This window comes from Plecotus auritus (assembly GCF_963455305.1).
Source record: "Plecotus auritus genome assembly, chromosome: 1".
NCBI lineage: Eukaryota > Metazoa > Chordata > Mammalia > Chiroptera > Vespertilionidae > Plecotus > Plecotus auritus.
Window position 1 is genome coordinate 74,970,694 of NC_137770.1, and position 17,570 is coordinate 74,988,263.

General features: G+C 43.7%; 1 protein-coding gene and 1 pseudogene across 2 annotated transcripts in view; one reads left to right on the forward strand and one right to left on the reverse strand.

The window, feature by feature from the left end:
• Window positions 1-17,570, reverse strand: part of FAM98B (family with sequence similarity 98 member B) — a 46,862-nt gene that overhangs the window by 6,009 nt on the left and 23,283 nt on the right. The window contains exon 7 of the mRNA XM_080648370.1: window positions 2,466-2,633. Coding sequence (XP_080504496.1) covers window positions 2,466-2,633 — 168 coding nt within the window. The remainder of the gene's footprint in view (window positions 1-2,465; window positions 2,634-17,570) is intronic.
• Window positions 4,849-8,044, forward strand: LOC308254227 (aurora kinase B-like; annotated as a pseudogene). Its single transcript has 2 exons — window positions 4,849-4,925; window positions 7,158-8,044. The product of its transcript is annotated as an aurora kinase B-like (transcript).

Below are 17,570 nucleotides of genomic sequence, written 5' to 3' on the forward strand. Positions count from 1 at the left end.
AACAGCAGAATGACCAGTCATTATGACGCACACTGACCACCAGTGGGCAGATGCTCAACGCAGGAGCTGCCCCTTGGTGGTCAGTGTGCTCCCACAGCAGGAGCACCGCTCAGCCAGAAGCCGGGCTCATGGCTGGCAAGCGCAGCATTGGTGGCGGGAGCCTCTCCCGCCTCCACGGCAGTCGGACATCCCCCGAGGGCTCCCAGACTGCAAGAGTGTGCAGGCCAGGCTGAGGGACACCTCCCCTGAGTGCAAGAATTTCATGCACTGGGCCTCTAGTTAATAAGTAATAGTATAAGAATAAACGCTTGTGTTTTGCATACTCACAACTATAAACTTTTGCCCCCACCCTGTATTTAAAGACAGAACACTTTCAGAAGATAGAGAAGGTTGGTCTAAAATGGAAGTAGGAGGCATGAACACTAGTGCCTAACTGAGCAACGATTAGGCAAACTGACTTTATAAACAACCATCCATCTGACAAGATATCCTGCATCAAGGATATATTTCTCACTATACTGAGTGAAAAACGATGTTTAAAAATTACCCAAATCCATTACTTCTGCTCTTTTGTAAAGTCTGTCATAGGCTGTTCTATCTAAATGAAGAGTACTTTCTAGTTGAGCTAACAAGTATTTCAGATTAGTTTATTGTTGTTAAAGTAAAAATTTCAGACTCTATGAACTTGTTTAAGACCGAGCTTGTCAGAGAAATTGAGAGTCAGGAAACCTCAAAGGGATTCAATAATTTGCCCACGGTGATTCCTCTAAGTAAATGAACTCAGATTTGTATGACTCCAAAGCATGTACACCAAGGACATAGGGAATCTGTCAGTACCTGAAACAATTCAGGTTTTCACTGACAAAGAATGATTGATTATATTCTTAGAAATAATTCTTCCTAAAGCTATTGATAAAACAATTCTTAATTCCTCTAATTTAGATAAAACTTTGGTTTAATTAATGAGTATAGAAATTCAAATGAACATGCACACACAAAACTAAGCCTAGATGGACTGAAGTCCTTACACCACTGTCTTTTCTAGTGCACCAGGACATAAAGGGAAAATGGATTAACATCTGTAAAAACAGCATCAAATTGAAAAGGGAACCCACTGTAAGGGAGAACATATTTGCCAATGATATATCTGATAAGGGGCTAATTTCCAAAATATATAACGTTCTCATACCACTCACCAAAAAAAAAGACAAACAATCCAATCAAAAAATGGGCAGAGGACCTAAATAGACACTTCTCCAAAGAGGACATACAAATGGCCAAAAGACATATGAAAAAATGTTCAACGACACTAATCATCAGAGAGATGCAAATTAAAATGACAACCATCTCATGCCTGTCAGAATGGCTGCATCAATAAATCAACAAACAACAGGTGCTGGCGAGTATGTGGAGAGAAAGGAACCCTAGTACACTGCTGGTGGGAATGCAGACTGGTACAGCCATTATTGGAAAACAGTGTGGAGTTTCCTCAAAAAATAAAAAATGGAACTGCCATTTGACCCAGTGATCCCAGTTCTAGGAATCTAACGTAAGAAACCCGAAACACCAATCAGAAAGAATATATGCACCCCTGTGTTCATAGCAGCATTATTTACAATAGCTAAACTCTGCAAACAGCCCAAGTACCCATCAGTAGGTAAATGGATAAAAAAGTGGTGAAATTTACACACAATGGAATACTATGCAGCTGAATAAAAGAAGGATCTCTCATCCTTTGAGACAGCATGGAGGGACCTGGAGAGTATCATGCTAAGTGAAATAAGCCAGTCAGAAAAAATCAGTATCACATGATCTCACTCATATGTGGAATCTTATAACAAAGTAAACTGACAAAATAGATCCAGAGAATGGAAGCATGGAACAGACTGATGAATATCATAAGGAGGGGGGGAGTGGAGAGGAGGGAGGAAGTCAACCGAAGATCTTATGTATGTACTAGAGGCCCAGTGCACAAAATTTGTGCTCTGGGGTGGGGTGGAAGACCCTCAGCCCAGCCTGCACCTTCTCGCAGTCTGGGAGCCCTCAGGAGTATGTCCGACTGCAGCAGAGGCTGGAGAGGTTCCCGTCACTGCCGCTGCGCTCGCCAGCCGTGAGTCCAGCTTCTGCAGGAGGCAGCTCCTGCATTGAGCATCTGCCCCCTGATGGTCAGTGAGCATCATAGAGACCAGTTGTTCCACCATTTGGTCAATTTGCATATTAACCTTTTATTATATAGGATTATTATATAGGATATGCATAATCCATGGACACAGACGATAGTAGGGTGAAGGCCTGGGGAGGGGATGAGAGTGGGGAGGAGGGGTCAATGGGGAGAAAAAGGGGGACATCTGTAATATTTTCAACAATAAAGATACATTTAAAAAAGTAAAAAAAAATAAAATCTGTAAAAACATCAATTGAGGATATTATAGATTCATTCTCCACTGTACTGAAAGAAAACCAACCTTATTAATGGCACATGCTGTCTTCTCCCGGCTAGAGCCACTACTTGTCCTAATGATCTTGGAAAGATCTTCACGAGCAGCAAGTAAATGTGCCAATGTAATCGTTGTCTTGGGTGACAAAGCATAACGCTTAGGCTGATAAATTCTGGCTATGTCATCTGTTTTCACCTAAATGACAAAAGTTAGGGGAAAAAGTTAACCAAAGAACATTTCAATGAAAGAGCAATAGCAATCATAAGTATCTGATAATTTATGTTTAATGAAAAATGTAAACCAACAGATGCTAAAAGAACACATAACTACCAAGATCAACTCATTAAAAACTCACACACACAAAAAAAATACCTAAAAATACCAAAACCACATATAGGACCTTTCAGAAAAAAATAAAAATAAATAAAAAATAAAACAGTAAATCTTATAAAAACTTGAAAGAATTGGAAAGAAATACCAATTTTCTGGATGGGGACACTAAATATTATGTGTTTTCCCAAAAATTAATAATAGATTTACTGCAATCCTATTAGAATGGTTTTTGAAAGGATAAAAAGGAAAAAAAGGAATCTAAAGATAATCCAGACACTAAATATTTAAGAATGACAAAAACAATTCTGAAAAAGTTCTACCAGATATTAATATGAAATTATCATTGTCTTAACTGCTCACATTCATTGAGTACTTATTAAATGTGCCAGGTTACTATTCACTTAATAGTCATTTTTTAATTCTCAAAATACCCTTTTAGAATGGTTGTATTTATTGCCCCCTTTTGTATCTGGAAAAAATGAGGCTTAAAAAGCTTAAACAACTTCCCCAAAATACAGAGAGCATCACAGTTTTGTCAACTTACTAATAAAGATCTACTTGACCCACAATACAGTATACTATCCTACCTCAGTCAAATTACATGGAACTTGGGGAGAAAAAAGAGACTGATGAAGCAAAATAGGCAGCTGAGATTCAGAGTCCCATACGTATGAATGCAATAAATAATAATTAAAGAACAGTGAGAAAAGAGCTGGATAATTCTAAAATGGTGCTGGAATAAACTGTTGGCTATTCATAAAAGTAATAATAATAAGGTATACCATACTGAAATTCCAAATACATTGTTTAATGTTTTATTTTACATTAAAAAATCCTATATAATAAAGAGGTAATATGCAAATTGACTCTCATGCCCTCGCACAAGATGGCCGCCCCCATGTGGTCAACAAGATGGCCAGCAGGGGAGAGCAGTTGTGGGCAAACAGGCCAGCAGGGGAGGGCAGTTAGAGGTGATGAGGACAGCAGGGGAAGGCAGTTAGGGGGGGACCAGGCCTGCAGAGGAGGGCAGATGGGGGCGACCAGGCCTGCAAGGGAGGGCAGCTGGGGGGGGGGGGGGACCAGGCCTGCAGGGGAAGGCAGTTGGGGGGGGGGGACCAGGCCTGCAGGGGAGGGCAGTTGGGGGAAACCAGGCCTGCAGGGGAGGGCAGTTGGGGGAAACCAGGCCTACAGGGGAAGGCAGTTGGGGGCGATCGGGCCATCTGGGGAGGGCAGTTGGGGGCAATCAGGCCAGCAGAGGAGCAGCTAGGCATCGATCAGGCTGGCAGGGGAGTGGTTAGGGGGTGATCAGGCTGGCAGGCGAGTGGTTGGGAACCAGCAGTCCCGGATCATGAGAGGGATGTCCAACTGCAGGCCTAAAGTGGCAATTGGACATCCCCCGAGGGGTCCCAGATTGGAGAGGGTGCAGGCTGGGCTGAGGGCCATCCTCCACCCCAGTGCACAAATTTTGTGCACCGGGCCTCTAGTATATTATAAAGCTTAAAATTTCTATATATCAAAAAGCATAAAACAAAATCAAAAGACAATAGGGAAAATATTTTCAACAATAAAGCAACTAGCTAACTTCCTTAATATAGAAAAAGCTCAATCAAAAGGGAAAACAGGAAGATCCTAAGGGGGAAAAAAAGACAAGACACAAATAGAACTTTCAAAAAAAAAAGGAAAACTGAAATGACTAAGCTTATCAAAAAAAGGTTAAAAATTTCCCAACAATAAAAACATACAAATTAAGAGAAATTAGTCGTTTATAACCATCAAGTTAGTAATAAAATTGGTAATATTCTAAATATTAAAGAGACTAAATTGAAGACAAAATTTCATTTATCTTACTGATAAGGGTTTAATTCATACCAACTTTCTAAAAAGCAATTTTGCTATGTGAATCAAGAGCATTAAGTGTCAATAACCTTTGACACAGTAACTCTCCATTTAGGAATATTCCATAAGAATATACTTTGAAATTTACAAATATATAATAAAAGCCTAATATGCAAATTGTTTGACTGGGAGTTCAACTGCTCGCTATGACGTGCACTGACCACCAGGGGCGGCGCAAAACATGGCGAGCATCAGCGACGCGGCACTGGCAGCGGGCAGCAGTGGAGGCGCTGTCGGCCCAGATGGGCCCCGACGAGAGTGGGACCACGGTGGGATGGTGGAGCAGGTGAACGGGCAGCGCCAGGCCAAGGCAGGTGTGAGCAGGGGGCCCAATTGCCCCTCCGATCACCCCGCAGACGGCGACCAGCAGCGACAACGGGGGGGCAGGGCTGCCCCAGGCTCCCAGTCACTGAGGGAGCTGCGCAGGGGACCCAGTCCCAATCAATCGCACCACAGGCGGGATGGTGGAGCAGGTGAAAGGGCAGCGCCAGGCCACAGCAGGGTGCCAGGAGGGGCTGTGGGGCTGCAAGGCTGAGGGCACGAACTGGAGCTGCGAGCCTGGGGGCACGAAACGAGGCCCAATCCCTGCAGGCCACCTCCCGTGCACCGGGCCTCTAGTCCTATATAATAAAAGGCTAATATGCAAATAGACCAAACGACGGAACAACCAAACAACCAAACAACCAGTCGCTATGACGTGCACTGACCACCAGGGGGCCCACATGGAACATGGCGGGCGTCAGCTGTGGCAGGATGGTGGAGCAGGTGAGCGGGGGCGCCAGACCAAGGCGGGGCGCCAATCACTGTCATCAGGGCAAGCCTCTGGTGGTTACTGAAAATTCTTTGGTGCCAAGGGCCACAGTCCTGCCCTGCGCTCACACCTGCTGCCAGTGCCGGTCCCGATTGCTCGGCACCATCAGTGGGTGCGAGCAGCAGCTGCAGGCCCTGGTCGCCCCTGAGGGCTTCTCCACCTCACCCTGCTCCTTATGAAACCTTTTTTTCACAAACGTATTAGTCATTAGCTTGCCCCTCAGGAGCAGGGGGAGGTGGAGAAGCCCTCAGGGGCGACCAGGGCCAGCAGCTGCCATCCGTACCCACTGATGGCACTGAGCAATTGGTACCAGCGCCGGGTGCTGGCAGCGGGTGTGAGCAGCGGCTCCAGCTCCGGGCAGGCCTGTGGTGCACGGGAGCAAAGAATTTTCAGTAACCACCAGAGAATCGCCCCGATGACAGCGACCAGCGCCCCACCTTGGTCTGGCATCTCCGCTCACCTGTTCCACCATCCCGCCACAGCCGACACTCGCCATATTCCACGCAGTGCCACCTGCTGCCGATGCCTGCCATGTTCCGCGCATGCCCCCTGGTGGTCAGCACACGTCATAGCGACTGGCTGTTTGGTTGTTCTGCCATTCAATCTATTTTCATATTAGCCTTTTACTATATAGGATTATACATATTAACATTCCTGGTATTAGTTATGTAGAAAAAATGTATAAAATAAGAAAGTAAATTATGGTATCACTATGTGATAAAATATAATAGGCATAAACAGATATTAAAAGGAAGTACTGCCGAAACCAGCTTGGCTCAGTGGATAGAGCGTCGGCCTGCGGACTGAAGGGTCCCGGGTTCGATTCCGGTCAAGGGCATGTACCTTGGTTGCGGGCACATCCCCAGTGGGAGGTGTGCAGGAGGCAGCTGATCGATGTTTCTCTCTCATCAATGTTTCTAGCTCTCTATCCCTCTCCCTTCCTCTCTGTAAAATATCAATAAAATATATTTAAAAAAAAAAAAAAAAAAGGAAGTACTGTTATATGAGATGACATAGATGAACCAAGAAAGCATTATGCTAAGAAGACAGACACAAAAATCTACATACTGTATGATCCCATTTACATGAAATGTCCAGAATGGACAAATCCAAAGAGACATCAAGTAGATCACAATAGTGGCTTCCAGGGAAGGGAGAGGTTATTGGGAATGACTGCTAATGGGTGCATGCTTCTTTTGGGAGTGATAGAAATGTCCTGGAAGTAGAAAGTGGTAATGGTCACAGAATACAGTGAACATATTAGAAACCACTGAATTGTACATTTTAAGATGGTGAATTATATTTCCAAAAATAAGAAATTAATTAAAAATTAATTTTGAAATAGAGTTTTTGAGATATGAGACAATGATCAGGACATGTTAGGTGAAAAAAGCAAACTATAAAATTATACAATCTTATCTCAATACTAGCAAAATAATAAAAAATAAATCAGGTTAACCATACTAATAAAGGTATATAACATTTTTGAAGGGTAACTCTGGAGTACATATCAAAAGCATTAAAATCATGCATATTCTGAGTCTTTTGCCAGGTGCCAGGAGGTTGGCTGAGCCACTTGCCTCAGGTCTCCTCCCCCTTTCCCTCTAAGGATAGCCCAGAAGGAGACTGCCCTACCGCCCAGCAGCCAGCTTAATCTGGCATGAACATCCTAACCCCAGAGAGCCTACCACCACATCTTCACTTGTCCTGAAGAGCCACTTGAATGCCCAGCCCACAGCTGCCCCTGGCCAGAACAGCATTGGAACACTTAATGGGTCCTTCACAATTGATAACTTTGAGATTGGGCATCCTTTGGGTAAAGGCAAATTTGGAAATGTGTACTTGGCTCATTTCACTGTGGCACTAAAGGTCCTCTTCAGTCTCAGATGGAGAAGGAAGGTATAGAGCACCAACTTCACAGGAAGATCGAAACCCAGTCCATCTGCAGCATCCCAACATATTGCATCTCTACAACTATTTCTATGATTATCAAAGGATCTACTTGATTCCGGAGAATGTTTGCCCCCAGACAACCCTCTTTGCCCTCCCCCCACCCCCCCCCCCCCGCCATGGAGAGCTCTACAAGGAGCTTCAGAAGAGCGGCACTTTTGACCAGCAGTGCACAACCATAATTAATAGAAGAACTGACATGCTCTGCACTGTAGGAAGAAGGTGATTCACAGAGAGATAAAGCCAGGGAGAGTTGAAAATTGCTGACTTTGGCTGGTCTGTATTCACTCCCCTCTCTGAGGAGGAAGGCCATGTATGGCATATTGGACTACCTGCCCCAGAATTGACTGAGGGGTGCAAGCACAATGAGAAGGTGGATCTGTGGTGCTTGGAGTACTCCGCTATGAATTGCTGGAGAACTTCACACAATGAAACTTTTCAGCACATCATCAAATTCCCTGTTCTGTGTTCACAGGAATTCAGAACCTCATCTCCAAGCTGCTCAAACATAATCCCTTAGAACGTTTGCCTCTGGCCCAGGTCTCAGCCCATCCCTGGGTCCAAGCTCATTTTAGGGAGGGTGCTGCCTCCCATGGCCCTTCAGTCTGTTCCATGAATTGTCTGTCATTTACTCAGTTGTGTCTATTTTACCAGGTGTACCGGTTAATAATGCAGATTTTGTAATCAAAGAAAACACGATAATTTCAAGAGAAACATCAAAAATGCTTTATTCAAAGTAATGTCCATCGCTAGCTACACATTTCCCCCATCTTTCAGGTAATTTGTGGATACCGTCCCATAAAACTTATCTTGTTTTGAGGCAAACCATTCAGAGACACAATTTTCCACTTCTTTGTACGTTTTGAAGTGCTGCTCAGAATGTGTGTGTGCCATCGATCGGAACAAGTGGTAATCTGAAGGAGCAAGGTCTGGTGAATACAGTGGGTGGGTTAATACTTCCCAGGCAAGATCTTTTAACGTGTCTTCAACTGGTTTTGAAGTGTGTCTTGGTGCGTTATCGTGAAGCAAAATTACTTTGCTGTGTCTTGTGGCCCATTCTGGTCGTTTGATGATCAAAGCGTAGTTTAAATTATTTGTTGTTGGTAGCTATCAGTATTAATGGTTTCACCTGGTTTTAGAAGCTCATAATACACCACACCTTCCTGATCCCACCAAACACAACACATTGTCTTCTTCCCGAAGCGATTTGGCCTTGCAGTTGATGTTGATAGTTGACCTGAATCAACCCATAATTTTGTGCGTTTGGGATTCTCAAAATAAATCCACTTTTCATTGCCAGTCACAATTCGATGCAAAAAAGACTTTCTTTCGTGCTGTTGAAGCAACATTTTACTGATGACATTTCGGTTTTCCATTTGTCTTTCGTTCAGTTGATGTGGCACCCATTTTCCTTCCTTTAACGTCTTTCCCATTGCTTGTAAACAACCGGAAATTGTTTGCTAAGCAACGTTTAATCTTTCTGCAAGTTGTTTTTGAGTTTGACATGTATCTTCATCCAATAATGCTTGTAATTGTTGGTCTTCCAACTTTTTCAGTTGACCTGGACCTTCTTTGTCTTTCACATCAAAATCATCACTTTTAAAGTATTTAACCAGCATTCACAAGTATCCTGAGATGGAGCATGTTCACCATAAGCTTCCCGAAGTATACGATAACTTTCAGCAGCACTTTTATTCAAAATAATGAATTAAAACTTCCCACAAATGCTCTTTTTTTGGCACAAAATTTGACATTTTTAAGCGTAAAAATATCTATGATGTTAACACCTTCAGCAAATTTGACATATGAAGTTTTGAAGCTTGCTGTCAATACAACAAAATACCATACATATCAAATCGCATATATATCAACATATGTGTAACTCCATCTATTGAAAAAAATCCGCATTATTAACCAGTACACCTGTTACGTCTATATATGTGTAGTTGGAAGATGAGGTCCCTGGCCTATTTCCTTATCTGTCTTCCACTTCCTTTTTATTTAATAAAGACTGAAGCTAAAAAACAAAACAAAAAAACACACACATAAAAACAAACAAACAAACAAAAACACACCCACATGCATATTGTCTGATCAAGAAATTCCATTTGGACTACAAAGACCCCAAATAGCCAAGCAATCTTGAGAAAGAATAAAGCTGGAGGCATCATACTCTCTAATTTCAAACTATATTACAAAGCTTTGATAATCAAAATAGTATGATACTGAGATGACACAGAGATCAATGGAACAGAATAAAGACCCCAGAAATAAACCCACACATGTATGGTCAACTAATTTATGACAAACGAGCCAAGAATATACAATGAGGAAAGGACAATCTCTTCAATAAATGGTATTGTGAAAACTGAACAACAGCATGCATCAGAATGAAACTGGACTGCAATCTTAAACCATAGTCAAAAGACAACTCAAAATGTATTAAAGACTTGCATATAAGATCTGAAACTTTAAAGCTTCTAGAAGAAAACACAGGTTGTAAGTCCTTGGCATCAGTCTTGGCGCTGATTTTTTTGGATTTAATACCAAAAGCAAAGGGGATAAGAGCAAAAATAAACAGGTGGAACTACATCAAATTAAAAAGTTCTGCACAGCAAAGGAAGCCAACAACAAAGTGAAAAGGCAACCTACTGAATGGAAGGGAATATTTGCAAATCATACATCTGACAAGGGGTTAACATCCAAAATGTATAAATAACTCATACAATTCAACAGCAAAAAATAATCTGATTTTTTAAAATGGACAGAGTCCATACATTTTTTCAAATACATAAAGATGACCAACGTGTACATGAAAAGATGCCCAACATCACTAACCACGCAAATCAAAAGCACAATGAGATATCACCTCACACTTGTTAGAAAGGCTATCATTAAAAAGTCAAGAAGTATAGTACACCTGAAACTTATATGATCCTAATAACCAATGTTTAAGTCAAGAAATAGCAATGTTGTCAAGGCTATGGAGAATAGGGAACCCTGTGCACTGTTGAATATTAATGTAAATTGAGACAGCCACTATAGAAAACAGGTTCCTCAAAAAATTAAAAAAAGAAGTACCACATGATCCAGAAATTCCACTTCTGGGTATTTATCTGAAGAAAACAAAATCATTGACTCAAAAAGAGATATGTACCCCCAAGTTCAGTGCAGCATGATTTAAAAGAGCCAAGATATAGTAACAACCTAAGTGTCCATAGATGGATGAATGGATAAACAAAATGTGATACATACACACACATATTATTTAGCTATAAAAAAATATCTTGCTATCTGCAACAATGCCTTGAGGGCATTGTATTAAGTGATAAGTCAGAGAAAGACAAATACTGTATGATCTCACTATTAGATGAAATATAAAGAAAATAAAACAACTCCATCCTGTGTCCAAAAATAAATAAATAAATAAAGAATCAGCTCATAGATAGAACAGACTGTGGGGAGGTGAGGGGCATGGAGGTAAGGAGATGCAAAATGGCTAAAGAGTCAAAGGTATAAACTTACAGTTAAAAAATAAATGTTATGGGGATGTAATACACAACATGGCATCTACAGTTAATACTGTATTGCATATTTGAAAGTTGCTGAGTAAATCTTAAAAAAGTTCTCATCACGAAAAAAATTCTGTAACTTATTGTGCTGATCATTTTGTAATATATACAAATTTCAGATAACTATGTTCTACACCTAAAACTAATATATGTCAATTATATATTGATTTTTTAAAAATAGAAATTTTAGGAATGTATCATGGACATGCACAAAAATTTAGCTGCCAAGGATTTCATTAAAGACTCAAAAATTTAAAAAAACCTCAATGTCAATGAATAAAGTATATCATTCCATGTGATAAAATTTCCTATAACATTTTAAAATGCTGTAGAACAATCTATGATAAGTTATGCAATAATATCAGACATATTGTATAAGGGTATAATGCTATATAATAAAAGCCCAGTGAGCAAACAGCAGAACAACCAGAATGACCGGTCGACCAGTTGCTATGACGTGCACTGACCACCAGAGGGCAGACACTCAATGCAGCAGCTGCCCCTTGGTGGTGAATGCACTCCCACAGTGGGAGTGGGGCTTGGCTGACCAGGATAAGCGGTGCTCCCACAGCGGGCCAATCCCCGCAGGCCACGTCCCCCCATCAGTGCACAAATCCCATGCACTGGGCCTCTAGTCTCATCTAATAAAATAGTAATATGCAGATTGACCATCACTCCAACACACACAAGATGGCTGCCCCCATAAGGTCAAAGATGGCTGCCCCCATGTGGACACAAGATGGCCACCACAAGATGGCCAGCAGGGGAGGGCAGTTGGGAGGGACCGGGCCTGCAAGGGAGGGCAGTTGTGGATGATCAGGCCAGTAGGGGAGGGCAGTTGGGAGGGACCAGGCTTGCAAGAGAGGGAAGTTGGGGGTGATCAAGCCTGCAGGGGAGGGCAGTTAGGGGTGACCAGGCTGATAGAGGAGGGAAGTTGGGGGCAACCAGGCCTGCAGGGGAGGGCAGTTAGGGGCAATCAGGCTGGCAGGGGAGCAGTTAGGCATCAATCATGCTGGCAGGGGAGTGGTTAGGGAGTGATCAGGCTGGCAGGCAGAAGCGGTTAGGGGCAATCAGGAAGACAGGCAGGTGAGCAGTTGGGAGCCAGGAGTCCTAGATTGTGAGAGGGATCCCAGATTGGAGAGGGTGCAGGCTGGGCTGAGGGACACACCCACCCTGTGCATGAATTTCGTGCACCGGGCCTCTAGTCTATCTATATAAAAGGCTAGGTGACCAACTATAAGTCCAACGACTGTCCGACCAACCTACTGGCAGGTACATATGATGCGCACTGGCAATTTACATATAAAGCTCTCACTGGCGCCAATCGCATGTGTATATTTCAATCTGTCATTGTCGATCGTGAATTTGGTTGACACTTCTATTATAAAGAAAGGGCGAACAGCGATAATAAAATATTTCTTCTAATTAATTTCCTCTTAATGTGCACGAATCCGTGCCCTGGCCCACTAGTAATAAATAAATATTAAATTTACAGGAAATTTAATAAGAAAACTCAGGGTATAAATGCATATACTCATATAATCAATTGAAAAGGATCAAATCAAAGTCCTAAATTAACTTATAAATAGCCTAAGAAAAAAACATTTAAAAATTTATTTCACACTAAGGAGAAAAGAACAAAAACACAACCTCCTTGTCCTAAAACAGTGGTCAGCAAACTGCGGCTCGCGAGCCACATGCGGCTCACAAGCCGCGGTTTGCCGCTCTGTTGACTAATGAGTTTGCTAACCAATGGACTAGACTAAATGTTACCATGTAGTTGGAAGCTGTGAGGATTAGGCAATTGTGGCATATTGTGTGCAAAGAGGTAAAGGGTAGTATATGACAGTGGTCGGCAAACTCGTTAGTCAACAGAGCCGCAGTTTGCCGACCACTGTCCTAAAACATGATGAAAAACGATGAAGATGAAAAAATAGACTATCAAGGTATTTCCTAAAGGCATAATTTCTCAAAGTCCCCAAGTTTAAGGCTAGTAAGCATCAATATGACCGTAAATCCATGCCACTCTGAATGTTCAAAAAAAAGAACGTCAAAACTCATTTGTTTGGGATTTCTCTGTAACCTTAAGGCCAACACTGAAAACATCCTCTAACTTACAATGTTAAGACACTTTTAATGCACTACTTTTCACAATTGTCCTTATATTCCTAAATTCCTTTTCTCATTAAAAGTCTATTAGGTTAAACCGAAGATCCAACATGTAAACAACCTTCATTAAGTTTCCAGAGGTCAGTAAAACCAATACCTCTCATAAATCTAAACTCTACTGCATTTCTTGAGCTCAGCAATCATGTCATCTACTTCTTTGATAACCCACAGCTCTTGAAGCAACTGGGCTTCTTGTGTACAACAGTCCCTTCAATGACATGGACACACACACATCTCTGTAGTTTATCCTGGCATGCATGCAGAAGAGAAATAGGTTTTAACCATCTGAGAAGCTGATTATGTATTACAAATACAGAAATCTTCTAAAAATGTTCTACACATAATCACAAAGGGCAGTGGTCGGCAAACCGCGGTTTGCCTCTCTGTTGACTAATGAGTTTGCCGACCACTGGGATAGGAGCTTAATCACAAGGAACAACAACAGCCTGTAATTATTGGAATTGAGAGTCTAGGTCAGTGGTCGGCAAACTCATTAGCCGCATGTGGCTCGCGAAGCCACAGTTTGCCGACCACTGACATAGGATACTGAAATGCTCATCCACAACCAGGTGCCTCATAGTGTTTGACACATGAGATGCTGAACAAATGTTTATTGAAAGAAAATACATAAATGACCATCTTCAACTCTGACTCATAGCTATTCTATTATTATGCTAAAAATGTTCCCTGAATTAATAATAGTTTTCATTTCACCAGCAACCCTGTTCTAATCACTCTTCAATTTTCTACATCTGTCTGCCAGGTATTTGGAAGGAGGAAGTATTTCCTATGTACAATACATGAGGGAGTAGTTCTAAGTAAATGAGTCAGACTGACCACACTAGATTATAAAAAGGCATACAACAACAAAGAGAAAGGAAAAGAGAGATACATATAAGAAGGGAACCAACATCTCAGAAAATGAAATATGGAGGCAAAAATAGAGATTATTTGTAGAACAGTCTATTCCTCTAGCCCAGGGGTGGGCAAACTTTTTGACTAGAGGGCCACAATGGGTTCTTAAACTGGACCGGAGGGCCGGAACAAAAGCATGGATGGAGTGTTTGTGTGAACTAATATAAATTCAAAGTAAAGGAGCAGAGGGGAGAGCAAGAGAACCGGATAGAACAGCCGGATCCGGCCCGCGGGCCGTCGTTTGCCCAAGGCTGCTCTAGTCCCTGGTGCCACACTGCCACTCCTCCTAGCCTAGCCAAAGAAAAAAAAAATATACAGAAAAAATGAGGTTTCCCTTCTTGAAAAAATGAGCAGCTACTGAGAAAAGATCTCTACAAGTTGGCATTAGGAATTCGCACAGCACGATAGCCAGTTCCAAAGCCTCATGTCAACAATTCCAATCAATGACTGAAGCTCCCCATCAGTTTTTCAGTATCGTGCTCTTTAAAATGAACAACCAGTAACCATCGTGGATTTGAAGAAAGCCACCACAAGAGAAAAAAAACAAAAAAATTACCTTGTAGGAAACAAAAGTAATTTGAGGCAAAAAATATGGGGTTTTCTTTTTGACATTTTTCATCCTCATTCAAGAAGATAGCATTATCACCCGGCTGGTGTGGCTCAATGGTTGAGCATCAACCCATGAACCAAGAGGTCATGGTTCAATTCCCAGTAAGGGCCCATGCCCCAGTTGTGTGCTTGATCCCCAGTAGGGAAAGTGCAGGAGGCAGCTGGTCAAAGTTTCTCTCGCATCAATGTTTCTATCTCTCTCTCCCTCTTACTTCCTTTCTCTCTAAAAATCAATCCTATCTAATAAAACAGTAATATGCAAATTGACCATCACTCCAACACACAAGATGGCTGCCCCCATGTGGACACAAGATGGATGCCACAAGATGGCCAGCAAGGGAGGGCAGCTGGGAGGGACCAGGCTGGCAGAGGAGGGAAGTTGGGGGCGACCGGACCTGCAGAGAAGGGCAGTTGGGGGCAACCAGGCCTGCAGGGGAGGGCAGTTAGGGATGACCAGGCCTGCAGGGAAGGGCAGTTAGGGGTGACCAGGCTGGCAGGGAAGCAGTTAGGCATCAATCAGGCTGGCAGGGGAGTGGTTAGGGGGTGATCAGGCTGGCAAGCAGAAGCGGTTAGGGGCAATCAGAAAGGCAGGCAGGCAAGCAGTTGGGAGCCAGCAGTCCTGGATTGTGAAAGGGATGTCCGAAACGGGCAATCAGACATCCCTCGAGGGGTCCCAGATTGGAGAGGGTGCAGGCTGGGCGGAGGGACACACACCCCCGTGCACAAATTTCGTGCACCGGGCCTCTAGTAAAAACATATTTTAAAAAGATAACATATCCATACAACAAGAAAGAAAAATTCAAGAATCAAAAAGAAGTTCTGGAAATTAAAAAATGATGACAGAGCCCAGCTGGTGTGGCTCCGTGGTTGAGCAGCGACTTATGAACCAGGAGGTCACAGTTCGATTCCAGGTTAGGGCACATACCCAAGTTGTGGGCTCCATCCCCAGTAGGGGTGTGGAAGATTCTCTCTCATCACTGATATTTCTATCTCTCTCTCCCTCTCCCTTCCTCTCCTCTAAAAATGACCAATAAAAACATTTATATGTATATAAATATATCTATACTAATAAAAGGGTAATACTATGCTAATTAAGTGGACGTCCTTCCGGACAAAGCCACAGTGGCTGCGAGGGCCAAGAGCAGGCAGCCATGGCAGCGGCTGCGAGGCCCGGGGCTCAGGCAGCAATGGGCTCAGGCAGCCGTGAGCCCTGGCGGCTGCGAGGCCCAGGGCTCAGGCAGCTGTGAGCCCTGTCGGCCGGCAGTGGCAGCAGCAGTGGGATGATTGGGGTGGCACCTTCCCCTGATTGGCTGGGTCGCCTACTGCAGAGGGAGGCCAAAGGCAGCAGCAGCGAGGGGGTGATGGGGAGCATGCCTAAGCTGTCAGTAAGACATCCCCTGAGGACTCCCAGACTGTGAGAGGGGGCATGCTGGGCTGAAGGACACCCCCCAGTGCACAAATTTTCATGCACCAGGCCTCTAGTCTATAATAATAAATGCATAATATGCTAATTAGACCAGACGTCCGTCTAGACAAAGCCGTGGCAGTGGGGGTGGGGGCCGAGCCCCTTGCATGAATTTTGTGCATCGGGCCTCTAGTATGTATATAAATATATATGTGCATATAAGTATAAAAGAAAAAGAAAAAAAGAAGCAACAGCACATGATAGTAAAATACAGTGCAAGAAAAAATAAAATACAATTAGAAGGAAGGTGAGACATCTGGTAAAGCCCCACAAAGATGTCCACATCCTAATCCCTGAAACCTGTGAATATTTTACCTTGCAGGTGCAGATGTGATTACTAGTAAGTTAAAGATCTTGAGATGGAAAGATTATCCTGGTTTATCTGGATGGGCCCAGTGTAATCACAAGGATTTTTCTAAGAGAGACGAGTGTCAGAGACAGGGGCAGGTGAAGTGACAATGAAAGCTGAGAGAAAAAGGTTGAATTTTCCTACACTATCGGTTTTGAAGATGGAGGATAAGGTCAAGAGCCAAGGTACGCAGGTGGCATCTGGAAGCTAGGAAATACAAGGAAACAGATTCTCTTCTGAAGTGTCTGGAAAGAATGCAACTCTGCCAATTATCTTCACTTAGGATTGTGATCTTTAGAACTGTAAGAGAATAAACGTATCTATCAATATATATATAAAACCCTAACGGCGGAACAACCAAACAACCGGTTGCTATGATGTGCGCTGACCACCAGGGGGCGCGCATGGAACATGGCGGGCATTGGCAGCAAGAGGCGGAGCACGGAACATGGCAGGCATCAGCCATGGTGGAACAGTGGAGCAGATGAGCGGGGGCGCCAGACCAAGGCAGGGCACCGGTCGCTGTCATCAGGGTGAGCCTCTGGTGCTTACTGAAAATTCTTTGCTCCCGCATGCCGCGGTCCCGCCAGGCACTCACACCTGCTGCCAGCGCCAGAGCCACCACTTGCACCTGCTGCCGGTGCCCAGCACCAGTCCTGATTGCTTGGCACCATCAGCGGGTGCGAGCGGTGGCTGCCAGCCCCGATTGCTCCTGAGAGCTTCTCCACCTCCCCCTGCTCCTGAGGGGCGATTGGGGCACCAGCCGCCACTCTCACCCACTGACGGCACCGGCCCCACTCACACCCATCGCTGGCACCGGCCCCAATAGCTCCGCACCGTCAGCGGGTGCGAGTGGGGCCAGCGCTGTCAGCGCAGGGAGCGGCGGTGGCAGGAGCAGGTCTGCCGGCAGACAGGGGACCAAGGGCCATGGCAGGGGAGGCTGGGTGGGGGTGCAGAGGATGGGCCAAGAATTGCCCCTGTGCCCACTGCAGCCTCTTGGCCCACAGTTCCTTTCAAGGTGCACGAATTCGTGCACTGGACCCCTATCCTATATAATAAAAGG